The following is a 17154-nucleotide window of genomic DNA, read 5'->3' as shown; positions in this document are numbered from 1 at the left end:
GTGGCATGATCTCGGCTCACTGCAACCTCCACCTCCTGGGTTCAAGTAATTCTCTGCCTCAGCCTCCTGAGTAGCTGGGATTACAGGTGCCCACCATCACGCCTGGCTAATTTTTGTATTTTTAGTAGAGACGGGGTTTCACCATCTTGGCCAGGCTGGTCTTGAACTCCTGATCCACCTGACTCAGCCTTCCTGGAATTACAGGTGTCAGCTACTGCACCCAGCCAACTTGTTTTTTAATGAACTTGTGGCCTATGAAGTATGGGGCTTATAGCATTATCTTTGTGTGGTTTCTAGATCTTTGGTCTGGAATTCATCCTTGGGTCTGAAGAGCTATGGCCCATGCTATTGGGCTTCACCATCCTTCCTGCTATCCTACAAAGTGCAACCCTTCCATGTTGCCCTGAAAGTCCCAGATTTTTGCTCATTAACAGAAAAGAAGAGGAGAATGCTAAGCGGAGTGAGTATCTTTCACTCTTTAGTATACGAAGTATATGGTTGTGGTTTGTTTTAAGGATGAGAGTACTGGACCTATTTTCTGTCGTACCCTTTCCCTGACCATCAGAATCCAAGTGAAGACGGTTCTGATTACTCTTCCTTGTTTTTTCTTTTTTCGAGACAGAATCTCGCTCTGTTGCCCAGCCTGGAGTGCAGTAGTGCGATCTCGGCTCACTGCAACCTTCGCCTCCTGGGTTCTAAGCAATTCTCCTGTCTCAGCCTCCGGAGTAGGTGGGATTATAGGCATGTGCCACCACCACCACGCCCAGCTAATTTTGTGCTTTTTTTTTTTTTTTTTGGAGACAGAGTCTCCCTGTGTCGCCCAGGCTGGAGTGCAGTGGCATGCTCTTGGCTCACTGCAAGCTCTGCCTCCCAAGTTCACACCATTCTCCTGCCTCAGCCTCCTGAGTAGCGGGGATTACAGGCGCCCACCACCATGCTTGGCTAATTTTTTGTATTTTTAGTAGAGATGAAGTTTCACCGTGTTAGCCAGGATGGTCTCAATCTCCTGACCTCGTGATCCACCCGCCTTGGCCTCCCAAAGTGGTGGCATTACAGGCATGACCCACCGCGCCTGGGCAACTTTTCTTTTTTTTTTTTTTTTGAGACGCAGTCTTGCTCTGTTGCCCAGGCTGCAGTGCAGTGGTGCAATCTCGGCTGACTGCAACCTCTGCCTCCCAGGTTCAAGTGATTCTCCTGCCTTAGCCTCCCAAGTGGCTGGGACTACAGGTGCATGTGCCACCACGCCAGCTAATTTTTTTGTGTGTGCCACCACGCCAGCTAGTTTTTATTAGAGATGGGGTTTCACCATGTTGACCAGGCTGGTCTCGAACTCCTCACCTTGTGATTCGCCTGCCTCGGCCTCCCAAAGTGATGGGATTACAGGTGTGAGCCACCATGCCTGGCCCATCTAATTTGTATTTTTATTAGAGATGGGGTTTCACCATGTTGGCCAGGCTGGTCTCGAACTCCTGACCTCAGGTGATCCACACGCCTTGGCCTCCCAAAGTGCTGGGATTACAGGCATGAGCCACCGCGCTGGGCTCTGATTACTCTTGAGTAAAATTTTCAGCCCCTAAAGAATGAGGTGAGAAGGCGGGTTCAGGAATGGATGCTATCGATGACCTCATCTCATGCGGCCCTTTCCTGGCTGCCTTACAGGAAGAATGAATTTGGGGCAGCACATTGTCTTTATCCTTTCCTCTTTCTTCTTTTCACCAGTCCTCCAGTGGTTGTGGGGCACCCAGGATGTATTTCAAGACATCCAGGAGATGAAAGATGAGAGTGTAAGGATGTCACAAGAAAAGCAAGTCACCGTGCTGGAGCTCTTTAGAGTGTCCAGCTACCGACAGCCCATCATCATTTCCATTGTGCTCCAGCTCTCTCAGCAGCTCTCTGGGATCAATGCTGTGAGTATGATACTTTAGGGTCAAAGGTGTCTTACAAAATTTCACTTAAAATGCCAGGCATGGTGGCGGTGTGCCTCTGTAGTCCCAGCTACTCAGGAGGCTGAGGCAGGAGAATCACTTGAACCCGGGAGGTGAAGATTGCAGTGAGCTGAGATTGCGCCACTGCACTCTAGCCTGGGTGACAGACTGGGAGTCTTCATCTAAAAAAAAAAAAAAAAAAAGACAAAAATTAGCTGGGCGTGGTGGTGGGCTACTCGGGAGGCTGAGGCCGGACAATCGCTTGGACCTGGAGGTGGAGGTTGCAGTGAGTGGAGATTGAGCCATTGCACTCCAGCCAGAGCAACCAGAGCAGAACTCCTTCTAGAAAGAAGAAAAGAAAGACAGACAGAAAGAAAAGAAAGAAAGAAAGGCAGAAAGAAAGAAAAAGAAAGAAAGAAAGAAAGAAAGAAAGAAAGAAAGAAAGAAAGAAAGAAAGAAAGAAAGAAAGAAAGAAAGAAAGAAAGGCAGAAAGAGAGAAAGAAAGAAAAGAAAAGAAAGAAAGGAAGGGAGAAAGAAAAAAGAGAGAGAAGAAAGGAAAGAAAGAAGGAAGGAAGGAGAACAAAGAGAGAAAGAGAGAAAGAGAGAGAGAGAGAAAGAAAGAAAAGAAAAGAAAAAAAAAGAAAAGAAAAGAAAAGAGAAGAGCCTGGAAGGACACTGGCAACTTCAGACTGAGCTGACTTTACCAGTCTGTATGTGTTTACAACTAGAATAGGCAATGATTGTTTAAAGACCTAGCATTTGGCAGGTAGCCCTTGTATTCCATGCAAATATCAGCTTCCTGCTATTGAGTGTGGGTTGCGGGAAGAGAGTACTCCTATGCCTTCTAGTCGATGGTGGATAAAATATGGATATGAAGAGTACCCTTGTGCTTCATCCCCTTAGGGTTTTCCATTAGTCTTTGATCAATGAGATTAAATCATTTTGTAACAAAGCATTTTGCAAAACTTACTATTGTGAGCATCAAAATGCACAAAATTAGTAGAGATGGGGTTTCACCATCTTGGCCAGGCTGGTCTCCAACTCCTGATCCACCTGATCCAAGTTGGTTCTTGGCCTTTTCTCCTTCCTAGCACAGCAGGATATTTGTATTTGAAGTGGCAGTGCTTCTTGTGAGGGGTTAGAGGCTGTTTTATCAGAATGTACAAGGAGCCAGGTGTGGTGGCTGCTACTCAGAGGTTGAGGTGGGAATATCACTTATGTCCAGGAGTCAAGCCTGGGCAATATAGCATGACCCCATCTTAAAAACAAAACAAAACAAAACAAACTTGGAAGGAAATACACAGTAGTTAGAAAAAGCCTCCTAGGTGATTGGTGATTTTGATGAATCCCAGTCTCAAATTCCTCATTTGGAAATGATAATGTAGGCCACACATGTTACTGGAGAAAAATGTGCTCCCGAGACCTTCCAGAGCAGCAGAGCTGGGACTCGGCAGGTGAGGCAGCTACGTGCAAGTGTAGCCCTGAGAATGAGCACCTCTTTAAAGAATGTACCTTGCATTAATTCTGTGCCTATTACAAAAAAAAGAAAGAAAGAAAAAAAAAAAGAAAAAAAAAGATTGTGCCTGAGGCAACTCCCTACCTGCCTCACGACAGTCCTGGCCCTGCAAAACAGGATTAGAAAAAAAATCACCTGTGGGAAATTACAGATGATCCATGAGCATTCTGAGAGACAGACTCCTCCCACTTCAGAGTATGGTGTGTGCTTGCTTGCTTGCTCTTTCTTTTCCTCCCTCCCTCCCTCCCTCCCTCCCTCCCTCCTTCCCTCCTTCCCTCCTTCCTTTCTTTCTCTTTCTTTTCTCTTTTCTTTTCTTTTCTTTTCTTTTTTCTTTTCTTTTCTTTCTCGCTCTGTCACCCAGGCTGGAGTGCAGTGGTTCAATCTCGGCTCACTGCAACCTCTGCCTCCCTGGTTCAAGTGATTCTCCTGCCTCAGCCTCCCAATTAGCTGGGACTACAGGCACGTGCTACCACGCCCGGCTAATTTTTTGTATTTTTAGTAGAGGCAGTGTTTTACCGTGTTAGCCAAGATGGTCTCTATCTCCTGACTTTGTGATCTGCCTGCCTTGGCCTCCCAAAGTGCTGGGATTACAGGTGTGAGCCATCACGCCTGGCTCTTTCTTTTTTTTTGAGAGGTAGTCTTGCTCTGTCACCCAGGCTAGAGAGCAGTAACGCAATCTCAGCTCATAGCAACCTCTACCTCCCCGGTTCAAGTGATTCTCCTGCCTCAGCCTCTCAAGTAGCTGGAATTACAGGCAGCCAACACCACTCACAGCTAATTTTGTGTTTTTATTAGAGATGGGGTTTCACCATGTTGGCCAGTCTGGTCTTGAACTCCTGGCCTCAAGTGATCCACCCACCTCAGCCTCCCAAAGTGCTGGGATTACAGACATGAGCCACCACGCCCGGCCTGTACATTAATTATTGTTGGACTAAGGTGGCTCCCAATTTAGTCAATGAGTGGATTTTGCTCCACATATAATCATCACCTAAAGCTGGCTGCACCAGAATTATGGGGGATGGGATTCCTGAGTCGGCTGAATGGAAAGTCTGTGTGTAAGAGGGCTGGAAATTGTCTGTAAAAAAATAAATCTGGGCCGGGGGCGGTGGCTCATGCCTGTAATCCCAGCATTTGGGAAGCCGAGGTGGGCAGATCACCTGAGGTCAGGAGTTAGAGACCAGCCTGGCCAACATGGCAAAAGCCCGTCTCTACTAAAAATATAAAAATTAGCCGGGCGTGGTGGTATGCACCACCTAAAAATCAATCAGTCAATCAATCTGATGCATAGCAGACTTGGAAATCACTTTTCCAGCCTACTTTTGTGCAAACAATGGTTTTTTTTTTGTTGTTGTTGTTGTTTTGACAGGAGTCTCACTCTGTCACCCAGGCTGGAGTGTAGTGGCGCGATCTCAGCTCACTGCAACCTCCGCCTCCTGGGTTCAAGTGATTCTCCTGCCTCAGCCTTTTGAGTAGCTGGAATTACAGGCATGTGCCACCACATCTGGCTAATTTTGTGTTTTTAGTAGAGACGGGGTTTTTCCAGGTTAGTCAGGTCTCTAACTCCTGACCTCAAGTGATCCGCCCGCCTATGCCTCCCAGAGTGCTGGGATTACAGACGTGAGACACCTTGCCTGGCCCAAGAAGTTTTATTGAGATGTGTACATGTACATTAGGTTTTTGATGTGTAGACATTATGATAAAAAGAATTGTCATAACTATTTATTGCTTATTTAAACTGCTCAAGTAATGACTTTTGCACCAACCTAATATCTTTCCCCACAAGCTTGATGTCATCATAAAATATGTTGGGATTTTGTTTTGTTTTGTTTTGAGACAGAGTCTTGCTCCGTTGCCCAGGCTGGAGTTCAGTAGCTCGATCTCGGCTCACTGCAACCTCTGCCTCCCGGGTTCAAGCAATTCTCCTGTCTCAGCCTCCTGAGTGGCTGGGACTACAGGCACTTGCCACCACACCCGGCTAATTTTTGTATTTTTAGTAGAGATGGAGTTTCACCTTGTTGGTCAGGCTGGCCTTGAACCCCTGACATCAGATGATCCGCTTGCCTCTGCCTCTCAATGTGCTGGGATTACAGTTGTGAGCAACTGCGCCTGGCCAATTATAATCTTGTTTTAGAAAATATAAATATACATAGTTTGTATCTTACATCTTAGGGATTTAGAGAGTTATTTCTTGAGAAGGTAAATCCCAATGTAGAGGTCCATATTCATCAAAAAGACTAATAAATATTGCTATGGAGGCAAATACTCTGGGTGACACAAACTGAAGCGAACCTAGGTAACCTAGATAATGTTCCCTTGTTAACTTGTGGTCTGAGTCCAATATTTTAATATTTCTTTCTTTTCTTTTCTTTTTTTTTTGAGACAGAGTTTCACTCTTATTGCCCAGGCTGGGGCACACTGGTGCGATCTCGGCTCACGGCAACCTCCACCTCCTGGGTTTAATTGATTCTCCTGCCTCAGCCTCCCGAGTAGCTGGGATTACAGGCTTGCACAACCATGCCCTGCTAATGTTGTATTTTTAGTAGAGATGGGGTTTCTCCATGTTGTCAGGAGTTCTCCATGTTGTCAGGGTGCTCTTGAACTCCCAACTTAAGGTGATCTGCCCGCCTGGGCCTCCCAAAGTGCTGAGATTAGAGGCGTGAGCCACCGCACATGGCCAATTTCTCATAGCTATGGTAGTTGTAGCAACCTTATTTTTTTTTTCTTTTTTTTTTTTTTTTTGATACAGAGTCTCGCTCTATTGCCCAGGCTGGAGTGCAGTGGCACAATCTCAGTTCACTGCAACCTCCACCACCCAGGCTCAAGCGATTCTCCTACGTCAGCCTCCCAAGCAGCTGGGATTACAGGTACCCACCACCACACCCAGCTAATTTCTAAATTTTTATTAGAGACAGGATTTCACCATGTTGGCTAGGCTGGTCTCGAACACCTCAGGTTATCCGCCTGCCTTGGCCTCCCAAAATGCTGGGATTACAGGAATGAAACACTGTGCTCGGCCAGCAAACTTACATTTTAGCGCAGTGCCTAGTAAATAACAAACATGGTAATTTATTTAATATATATTAAATTACAATAGTAGCTGCTATTATTTCATAAAACACTTCAAAAGGGCCTAGGCCTAGGAAATACAGCCCAAACTCTGCTTATTCAATGAGCAGGATAAGGTTATTCAATTAGTTCACTATCAAATTGAGACATCAATGTGCCTATCAATGTTTTGAGGGTTTGGGGAAGAGTCAATTAAACAAGCATTTAGCTGGGCATGATGGCACATGCCTATAATCCCAGCAACTTGGGAGGCTGAGAGGCAGGAAGATCACTTGGGACCAAGAATTTGAGAACAGTGTGGGCAACAGAGTTGCTGTCTCAACTTATAAAAAAGAAATCAGTTAGTAGGAATTACACCTTCATATAAGTTGGTGAAGTGGACATAAGCAAGAGTAAACGGAACAGTGGGAATAAGCATAGTTAGAAGGAACAATGGAAATTAGTAGCTAACATTGAGAACATTTAAAAAGAGAAAGGAGGGCGAGGTGCAGCGGCTCACACGTGTAATCCTAGCGCTTTGGGAGGCTGAGGTGGGCGGATCACGAGGTCAGGAGCTCAAGACCAACCCGGCCAACTTGGCGAAAGCCTGTCTCTGCTAAAAAAAACACAAAAATTGGCTGGGCACGGTGGCTCACACCTGTAATCCCAGCACTTTGGGAGGCTGAGGTGGGCGGATCAGGTGATCAGGAGATCGAGACCATCCTGGCTAACACGGTGAAACCTTGTCTCTACAAAAAATTAGCCGGGCCTGGTGGCACATGCCTGTAGTCCCAGCTACTTGAGAGGCTGAGGCAGGAGAATCGCTTGAACCCGGTAGGCGGAGGTTGCAGTGGCCAAGATCACGCTACTGCATTCCAGCCTGGGCGACAGAAAGAGACTCCGTCTCAAAATTAAAAAAAAAAATACAAAAATTAGCCAGGCGTGGTGGCAGGAGCCTGTAATCCCAGCTACTCGGGAGGCTGAGGCAGGAGAATCGCTTGAACTCGGGAGATGGAGGTTGCAGTGAGCCAAAATCGTGCCACTGCACTCCAGCCTGGGTGACAGATTGAGAATCTGTCAAAAAAAAAAAAAAAAGAGAAAGGAGATAAGATTCAGAAGATAATTCATTTGCAGAAGGGATATTAGGATTGAACAAAAACCGTAAGGACTTCTTACCTCCTGGGACCTTTAAGTATTTTTTAAATTTTATTTTATGGAGACAGAGTCTCGTTCTGTCTGGCCTCCCAAGAAGCTGGGACTACAGGTGTGCCCCATCATGCCTGGCTAATATTTGTATTTTTAGTAGAGACGGGGTTTCACCATATTGGCCAGGCTGATCTTGAACTCCTGACCTCAGGCGATCTGCTTGCCTCAGCTTCCCAAAGTGCTGGGATTTTAGGCCTGCACAACCACGCTCAGCCTTAAGTATTTTTTGAGGGTTATGTGTAACTGGTATGAAGTTTGTATCAAAGTTGCATGTTTTCTTTTCTACTAGGTGTTCTATTACTCAACAGGAATCTTCAAGGATGCAGGTGTTGAAGAGCCCATCTATGCCACCATCGGCGCGGGTGTGGTTAATACTGTCTTCACTGTAGTTTCTGTAAGTTGGATGGTTTGATAATTTTGGGGGGAGAAAAGAATCCTTGCTACAGATGTTCAAAGATGGATTGCACAGTTCCACCATTATTTAGTTACACCTTTTTTGTTGTTTATTTATTTTTATTTTTTTAAATTTTTTGAGACAGAGTCTTGCTCTGTTGCCCAGGCTAGAGTACAGTGGCACGATCTCAGCTCACTGCAACCTCCACCTCCTGGGTTCAAGTGATTCTCCTGCCTCAGCCTCCCCGAGTAGCTCGGACTACAGGCATGCGCCACCACGCCTAACTCATTTTTGTATTTTTAGTAGAGACAGGGTTTTGCTATGTTGGCCAGGCTGGTCTTGAACTCCTGACCTCTGGTGATCCGCCTGCCTTGGCCTCCCAAAGTGCTGGGATTACAGGTGTGAGCCACCACGCCCAGACTATTGTTTAATTTTCCTTTGGAAAAAAGAGATACATTCAATGCTGAATGTAGTCTTCACTCTTCAAGCAAATATGGGATGGATGGGAAAAGAGGAAGTATAGAAGGGACTATACAGTATGCTTTGAACTTGGAATTGGAGGAGAGATGTTTGGAAAAACTTTCAAACTGTTTTTCCTGTTTTTACACTAAAACAACAATAATAACAGAAGATTTCTGTGACTCCCAAAATATTTAAGGATTTGTCCCCATCACGTAAGCAATCAGTTCTGCAGTGGACACCATCTAGGTGTCCTGTGATTTAATTCTGACACTACCTGGAGATAGCATCGGATCTCACAGGTTGGTGGCACAGTTCCCAAGACTGCCCCCCACTCCTGATGCCCATCACAAGCTCCAGGTTGTCTACCTGTGCTTCTGACCCACCAGCTATAGATCGGGATTCCCACCACGCCCTCTTTGGGTTGGATTAATTGGCTACAGTGGCTCACAGAACTCAGGGAAAATGTTTCCTGGTTTGATTTAAAGGATATTTTAAAGCACAGAAATAAACAACCAGATGAAGAGATTCACAGGGCGAGGTCTGGAGGGACCCTGAGCGTGGGAGCCTCTGTCTCTGTGGAGTTGGGGTGCACTCCTAGCGCATAGATGATTTGTTGCTGACCTTCCTGTCAGCTTCCACGGGTTCAGATATCTGCAAGCTCCCCACACCCTGCCTTTGGGCCGTTTATGCAGACTTAATTGATTCTCCATGATTGAAGCATGGACAACTGTTCTGAAACGTGATTGGACAAAAAGGGAATGAGCTGAACCCAGCCAGGCCTGTCTGTTTGGATTATTTTGGCCTCTCTGTAGCGTTTCTTCCTCTAGGGGGCGGGGCAGGACCCTCTCTGAAATGAGGGTTTTATGACCCGCAGTCAGATTAGCGTCCTGCCAAGTGGGAGGGCAGGAGAAAGTCAGAGAAGAATTCTATTTTCTGAGGCCTGCGGCATCCCAACATTATGACAAAAGACTCTACTTGGCCGGGCGCGGTGGCTCAAGCCTGTAATCCCAGCACTTTGGGAGGCCGAGACGGGCGGATCACGAGGTCAGGAGATCGAGACCATCCTGGCTAACACGGTGAAACCACTACTAAAAATACAAAAATAGCCGGGCGCTGTGGCGGCTTCAGTCCCAACTACTCGGGAGGCTGAGGTGGAGAATGGCGGAACCGGGAGGCGGAGCTGTAGTGAGCTGGAGATCCCGCCACTGGCACTCCAGCCTGGGCGGCAGAGCTGGTGACCGGCCTCACCAAAAAAAAAAAAAAAAAAAAAAAAAAAAAGAGACTCTACCAAGGGCTAGGGGGATTTTGAGCCAGGACCTGTGAATGGAACACAATATGTATGTATATAAAATCATAAATCACAGGAGGTGTATCCGTAACAAGTGTCCTGCTGTTGGTAAGGCAGATTTCAAGTAGCTCAGACACTGTTTTCATTCATGGAAAGGGAAACTGAAGTTTCATGTCATATTCTTCTTCCAGCTATTTCTGGTGGAAAGGGCAGGAAGAAGGACTCTGCATATGATAGGCCTTGGAGGGATGGCTGTTTGTTCCATGCTCATGACTGTTTCTTTGTTATTAAAGGTGAGTGCTCTTTGAGTGAAGAAAAGCGAGGGAGGGGGAAAGGAGAAGAGGTTACAGTTGACTTCTGTGACACAAGGGGTGGGTTGTTAAGGTTGCAGTTTGTCAACAAAGTCAGAGGAGAGAAGCAGGATGCCCAGAGTTTTTAAGAAACGTGGGTCTTCAGAGAACTGGAGATAAACTGTTAGAATCCTTACATTTATAGAACATTGTTATAGTCTATAAAATAAATTATCTAATTTAATTCTTTGTTTGTTTGTTTGTTTGAGACAGAGTTTTGCTTCTTGTTGACCAGGCTGGAGTGCAATGTCATGAGTTCCATTCACCGCATCCTCCGCCTCCTGGGTTCAAGTGATTCTCCTGCCTCAGCCTCCCCAGTAGCTAGGATTACTGGCATGCGCCACCACGCCCAGCTAATTTTGTATTTTTAGTAGAGACGGGGTTTCTCCATGTTGGCCAGGCTGGTCTCCAACTCCTGACCTCAAATAATACCTCACTTCACCCTCCCAAAGTGCTGGGACTATAGGCGTGAGCCACAGTGCCCAGCCAAAAGAAAAACAAAAAATTGTGTTTTAATAGCCACGTGTGGTGGCACATGCCTCAAGTCCCAGCTATTTGAGAGGCTGAGGTGGGAGGATTGCTTAAGCCCAGGAGATCAATGATGCAATGAGCTGTTATAGCACCACTGCACTCTAGCCTGGGCAACAGAGTAAGACCCTGTCTCACAAAATAAAAACAGAAATAAATCCAAGCCTATTGATTCCACAGCCAGTCATTGTATTGTACGTCAGAGGCAAGAGGAGCTTGCCATTAGTTGCCTCTGGGAACCTAGATTCTGGGTTACACTGTCTTTAAATTTAATTTTCTCTGTTCCTTCCTCTTACAGGATACCTATAATGGGATGAGCTTTGTCTGTATTGGGGCTATCTTGGTCTTTGTGGCCTTTTTTGAAATTGGACCAGGCCCCATTCCCTGGTTTATTGTGGCCGAACTCTTCAGCCAGGGCCCCCGCCCAGCTGCGATGGCAGTGGCCGGCTGCTCCAACTGGACCTCCAACTTCCTAGTCGGATTGCTCTTCCCCTCTGCTGCTGTAAGTAAACTCAACTTATCTATGTATCTATCTATCTATCTATCTATCTATCTATCTATCTATCTATCTATATTTTTTTGAAACTGAGTCTCGCCCTGGTGTGCAGTTGCCCAATCTCAGCTTGCTGCAAACTCCACCTCCTGGGATCAAGCAATTCTCCTGCCCAAGCCTCCTGAGTAGCTGGGACTACAGGCGTGGGCCACCACCCCCAGCTAATTTTTGTATGCTTAGTAGAGAGGGGGTTTCCCCATGTTGGCCAGGATGGTCACGAGCTCTTGACCTGGTGATCTGCTCTCCTTGGCCTCCCAAAGTGCTGGGATTACAGGTGTGAGCCACCGCGCCTGGCCCACTCACCTTGTCTTAAAACCAGCCTACTTAGGCTGACATATTGAAGATACGCATTAATACAGTAGTCAGGCTGGGGGAGGTGGCTCACTCCTGTAATCCCAGCACTTTGGGCGGCTGAGGCAGGCGGATCGCCTGAGATTGGGAGATAGAAACCACCCTGACCAACATGGAGAAACCCTGTCTCTACTAAAAATACAAAATTAGCCGGGCATGGTGGTGCATGCCTATAATCCCAGCTACTCGGGAGGCTGAGGCAGGAGAATCGCTTGAGCCCAGGAGTCGGAGGTTGCGGTGAGCCGAGATCGGGCCATTGCACTCCAGCCTCGGCAACAAGAGTGAAACTCCGTCTCAAAAAATATATAATAATAATAATAATACAATAGTCCTTCCTCATCTGCAGTTTCAGTTACCTGAGTGTAAAAGTATTAAATGGAAAATTCCACAAATAAACAATCCATAAGTTTTAAATTGCACCCGGGCGCAGTAGCTCAAGCAGGTAATCCCAGGACTTTGGGAGGCGGAGGCCGGAGGATCACTTGGGGTCAAGAGTTCGAGATTGGCCGGGTGCGGTGGCTCACGCTTGTAATCCCAGCACTTTGGGAGGCCGAGGCGGGCAGATCACGAGGTCGGGAGATCGAGACCATGGTGAAACCCCGTCTCTACTAAAAATACAAAAAATTAGCCAGGCGCGGTGGCGGGCGCCTGTAGTCCCAGCTACTCAGGAGGCTGAGGCAGGAGAATGGCGTGAACCTGGGAGGCGGAGCTTGCAGTGAGCCGAGGTCGAGATCGCGCCACTGCACTCCAGCCTGGGCTATAGAGCCAGACTCTGTCTCCAAAAAAAAAAAAAAAGAGTTCGAGATTAGCCTGACCATCATAGTGAAACCCCATCTCTACTAAAAATACAAAAATTAGCCAGGTGTGGTGGCACAAACCTGTAGTCCTAGCTACTCGGGAGGCTGAGGCAGGAGAATCACTTGAACCCAGGAGGTGGAGTTTGTAGTGAGCCAAGATCTTGCCATGACACTCCAGTCTGGGTGACAGAGCTAGACTCCATCTCAAAAACAAAACAAAACAAAAAAATTTACGAATAGAGACGGGGGCCTGCTATGTTGCCCAGGCTGGTCTCAACCTCCTGGGTTCAAGTGATCCTCCCACCTCAGCCTCCCAAAGCTCTGGGATTACAGGCATGCACCACTGTGCCCAGCCTAAGAATGTATCTTTTGGCCATAAAATTGTGAAGAAGAAAAAAGAGGATGGGTGAGGTGGCTCACGCCTGTAATTCCAGCACTTTGGGAGGCTGAGGTGGGCGGATCACGAGGTCAGAAGTTCGAGACCGGCCTGACCAATATCGTGAAACCCTGTCTCCATTAACAATTCAAAAAATTAGCTGGGTGTGGTGGCAGGAGGCGCCTGTAATCTCAGGTACTTGAGAGGCTGAGGCAGGATAATTGCTTGAACACGGGAGGCAGAGGTTGCAGTGAGCCGAGATGGCACCATTGCACTCCAACCTGGCAACAAGAGTGAAACTCTATCTCAAAAAAAAAAAAAAAAAGGTGGCCAGGCACAGTGGCTCACACCTGTAATCCCAGCATTTTGGGAGACCAAGTCGAGAGGATCACCTGAGGTCGGGAGTGTGAGACCAGCCTGACCAACATGGAGAAACGCCGTCTCTACTAAAAATACAAAATTAGCCAGGCGTGGTGGCGCATGCCTGTAATCCCAGCTACTCGGGAGGCTGAGGCAGGAGAATCACTTGAACCCAGGAGGCGGAGGATGCGGTGAATGGAACTCATGACATTGCATGCCAGCCTGGGCAACAAGAGCAAAACTCCATCTCAAAAAAAAAAAACCTGTGGGTAACTGGGGACTACTGTAATTACTGATGCCATGAAAGATTGGACATCAAGGGCTGTAAACCAGATTTTCAATAACACATAGGAAAAAAAATGACAGCAGGAAAGATTGAAATGGGATGGCAAAACTGGGAACTTTATTCATTTTGTTATTATGTGAGATGGAGTCTTGCTCTGCTGCCCACGATGGAATGCAGTGGCTCACTCTCGACTGGCTGCAACCTCCGCCTCCTGGGATCAAGTGGTTCTCTTGCCTCAGCCTTCTGAGTAACTGAGATTATAGGTGCATGCCACTACTCCCAGCAATTTTTTTTTTTTTTTTTTTTTTTTTTGTCTTTTTAGTAGAGACAGGGTTTTGTCATGTTGGCCAGGCTGGTCTCAAACTCCTGGCCTCAAGTGATCCACCCGCCTCGGCCTCTAAAAGTGCCGCGATTACAGGCATGAGCCACTACACCCAGCTCAGAAACACAGATTTTAAAAATAATACTCAAGGCCGGGTGCAGCTCACTACAGGCGTGAGCCACTGTGCCCAGCCTCTGTTTTTATTAAATATGGAAAGGTTATAGCTTGAAGCATATTAGAAATATGAATGTGAAGGAAATTGAGTTTGTCAATGACCAGATTGTTATAAAAACCTTCCTTTCTTCTGTCCTCTCACTAGCACTATTTAGGAGCCTACGTTTTTATTATCTTCACTGGCTTCCTCATTACCTTCTTGATCTTTACCTTCTTCAAAGTCCCTGAGACCCGTGGCAGGACTTTTGAGGATATCACACGGGCCTTTGAAGGGCAGGCGCAAGGTGCAAATAGATCTGGGAAGGACGCCGTCATGGAGATGAACAGCATCCAGCCTCCTAAGGAAACCACCAGCAATGTCTAAGTCATACCCGCTTCCACCTCCCTCCCAGCATGGGAAAGCCATCTCTCCCTGAACAAGGGAGAGACCTCATCAGGATGAACCCAGGATTGCTTCTGAATGCTGCCACTTGATTCCTTTCTCGTCCCACGCACTCCATGAGCACCCCAAGGCTGTTTGTTGGACTTTCAATGGCTTTTTAAAGATTTTATTTTCTGGACATTCTCTTCTGCTTAGGAGAGACCGAGTGAACCTACCTTCATTTCAGGAGGGATTGGCCACTTGGCATATGACAACTTTGCCAGCTTTTCCTCCCTTGGGTTCTAATATTGCTGCATTAGGGGATACAGGAGAAGAAAAAAAAGTAAGGTGCAGTTCTCCCAACCTCAGACTAACCAGGAAGCAGATGCACATATGAGTGTGGAAGGCAGAGGGGGTTTATGTAAGAGCACTTTCCTCACTTCGATACAGCTCTACACGGCAAATTAACTTGAGTCTTATTTATTTCATCCTCTGGTTTAATTACATAAATATTTATTTTTTAAGTGTAATTTTGCCAAATAATAAAAACAGAAGGAAATTAAGATTAGAGGGATGTGTTTAAAGAGAGGTTATAGAGTAAAAGATTTGATGCTGGAGAGGTTCAGGTGCAATAAGTAGAATTTAGGGAGAAATGTGGTTCATTATTGGAGGGTAAATGATGTGGTGCCTGAGGTCTGCATGTTACCGCTACCAGCTTCTGTCTTTCAGATGGAAACTCTTTAATTTCTCAGAAAAGTTGTATGCCTATTTAATAAAGCTACTGATTTCCTTTGGAAATTCAAGGTAATAGTTTACATGTAGTAGTACTTGAAGTCTAGGATTATTAACTAATATGGGCATTGTAGTTAATGGCAGTTGATGGGTTCTAATTTTGGACGGAGTTGAGGGAAGGGAAAGTGATTTCTAGAAAGCCTGTTCCCCTCACTGGACGAAGTAACTCCTTCTTCTTGTAGTCTAAGTCTCACGACTTTTGAAGTAATCTGCCACCTATCTTGTGGGAGCCATCCAAATGAGAAACCTAAAATAATTGGTTCTTGGCAGAGATTCATTATTTCTCTATTTTGTTCTTTAGGAGATTTTAGGTGTTGATTTTCTGTTTTATTTTAACTCATACCTTTAAAGGAATTCCCCCAAAGAATGTTGACAGCAAACTTGGAATTTGTAACTTTAGCTCTGGGAGAGGATTTTTTTCTGAGCGATTATTATCTACAGTGTGTTGTGGCTTTAGGGTCACGGCACGCTTGCGTATGTCTGTTACCATGTCACTGTGGTCCAATGCCAAGTGCCCTTAGGGGACTTGAATCTTTCCAATAAACCACGTTTGAGATAGCATGAGTCAATGTGCAGTGTAGCCACACTTGAGAGGATGAATGTATGTGCACTGTCACTTTGCTCTGGGTGCAAGTACGTTATTGTTGACTTATTTTCTCTGTGTTTGTTCCCACAGCCTCTTTTTCATATGTTGCTCAATCTCCCTTTCCCTTTTTGGTGCTTACACATCTCAGAACCTTTAGCCAAACCCTTGCCAATGACAGTATTTTGGTTCTCAGTTCTCACTGTTGCCTCTGCTCATGGAGCTTTTGAATAAAAACGCACCTAGCTATGGAGTGGTGTTTAGCTGGAAAGGTGACCTTCCAACTTCACGTCAACTTCTGGCTCTTCAAACAGGGTGGCAGTAAGGCAGGGAAGTTGTTTTCCTATTCCTCACTGAGAAGACTGTGAATATTTCCAGATGGATTTTCCATTATTAATGTTAGTTTGATTCTTTGTTTTAAAATAAAAATTCTGAGTGTACATGACATCACGGACACATTATTATTATTATTATTGTTTTTTGCCGTTCCTATGACAACAAAATCTGCTTTAAATCCTGAGTTGACTACTCAGTACCTGTTGTGACCTTGAGACTTGCATGAGACCCTCATACTCATATGAGACTCTGTTCTTAGAGTCTCATACATATAAGAGAATAGCAATATTTGGCTGGGCCCCGTGGCTCACGCCTGTAATCCCAGCACTTTGGGAGGCCGAGGCAGGTGGATCACCTGAGGTTAGGAGTTTGGGACCAGCCTGGCCAATATGGTGAAACCCTGTCTCTACTAAAAATACAAAAAAATTAGCCGGACATGGTGGCAGGCGCCTGTAATTCCCAGGTACTCGGGAGGCTGAGGCAGGAGAATTGCTTGAACCCAGGAGGTGGAGGTTGCAGTGAGCCGAGATTGCACCATTAGACTCCAGCCTGGGGGATGAGAGTGAGAATTTGTCTCAAAAAAAAAAAAAGAGAGAATAGCAATATGTGTTTACTATGCGGATTAAGTGAAAGAGCCTTTGTGCCTTTGCTTTTCATACTTGATGAATTACGTTGCTTTCTTTCCCCAGTGAGAACTAGTTTTGTTTTGTTTTTTCTGTTTTTCTCTTGTGTTCCTTTCCGCTTCCTTCCTCCTCCAGTCTTTGCTCTCTACAATTCATCCCACACTGCTGTCAGGGCATCCTTGTGACATACAATAGTCCCTGCTGTCCCCAGGGAACTGGTTCCTAGACACCTTCTTAGATATCAAAATTCAGGGATACTCAAGTCCCTTATATAAAATGCATATAGTCTGGGCGCGGTGGCTTATGCCTGTAATCCCAGCACTTTGTGAGGCCAAGGCAGGTGGATCACGAGGTCAAAAGATCCAGAACATCTTGGCCAACATGGTGAAACCCCGTCTCTACTAAAATTACAAAACTTAGCTGGGCGTGGTGGCATTCCAACCTGGCGACAGAGCAAGACTTGATCTCAAAAAAAAAAAAAGAAAAAAGCATGTAATTATTATTGTGATGATTTAAATGCAAATAA

The 17154-nt window shown here is 45.9% G+C and overlaps 1 protein-coding gene across 8 annotated transcripts in view; it reads left to right on the top strand.

The window, feature by feature from the left end:
* The window catches only part of LOC101010379 (solute carrier family 2, facilitated glucose transporter member 3-like), a 46597-nt gene extending 30483 nt beyond the window's left edge, over window positions 1-16114 (top strand). For all 8 annotated transcript variants that reach the window (XM_009198808.2, XM_009198814.2, XM_009198811.2 and 5 more), the window contains 6 exons: window positions 298-460; window positions 1720-1907; window positions 7982-8086; window positions 10028-10129; window positions 11013-11216; window positions 14079-16114. In XM_009198808.2, coding sequence (XP_009197072.1) covers window positions 298-460; window positions 1720-1907; window positions 7982-8086; window positions 10028-10129; window positions 11013-11216; window positions 14079-14297 — 981 coding nt within the window. In that variant the 3' untranslated portion in view covers window positions 14298-16114. The remainder of the gene's footprint in view (window positions 1-297; window positions 461-1719; window positions 1908-7981; window positions 8087-10027; window positions 10130-11012; window positions 11217-14078) is intronic.
* The last annotated feature ends 1040 nt before the right edge of the window (window positions 16115-17154 follow it).

This window comes from Papio anubis, unplaced genomic scaffold (genome assembly GCF_008728515.1).
Source record: "Papio anubis isolate 15944 unplaced genomic scaffold, Panubis1.0 scaffold240, whole genome shotgun sequence".
In the NCBI taxonomy this organism is placed as follows: domain Eukaryota; kingdom Metazoa; phylum Chordata; class Mammalia; order Primates; family Cercopithecidae; genus Papio; species Papio anubis.
The sequence above is the reverse complement of the archived record's forward strand: the minus strand, read 5'-3'. Positions and strand labels throughout refer to the sequence as shown.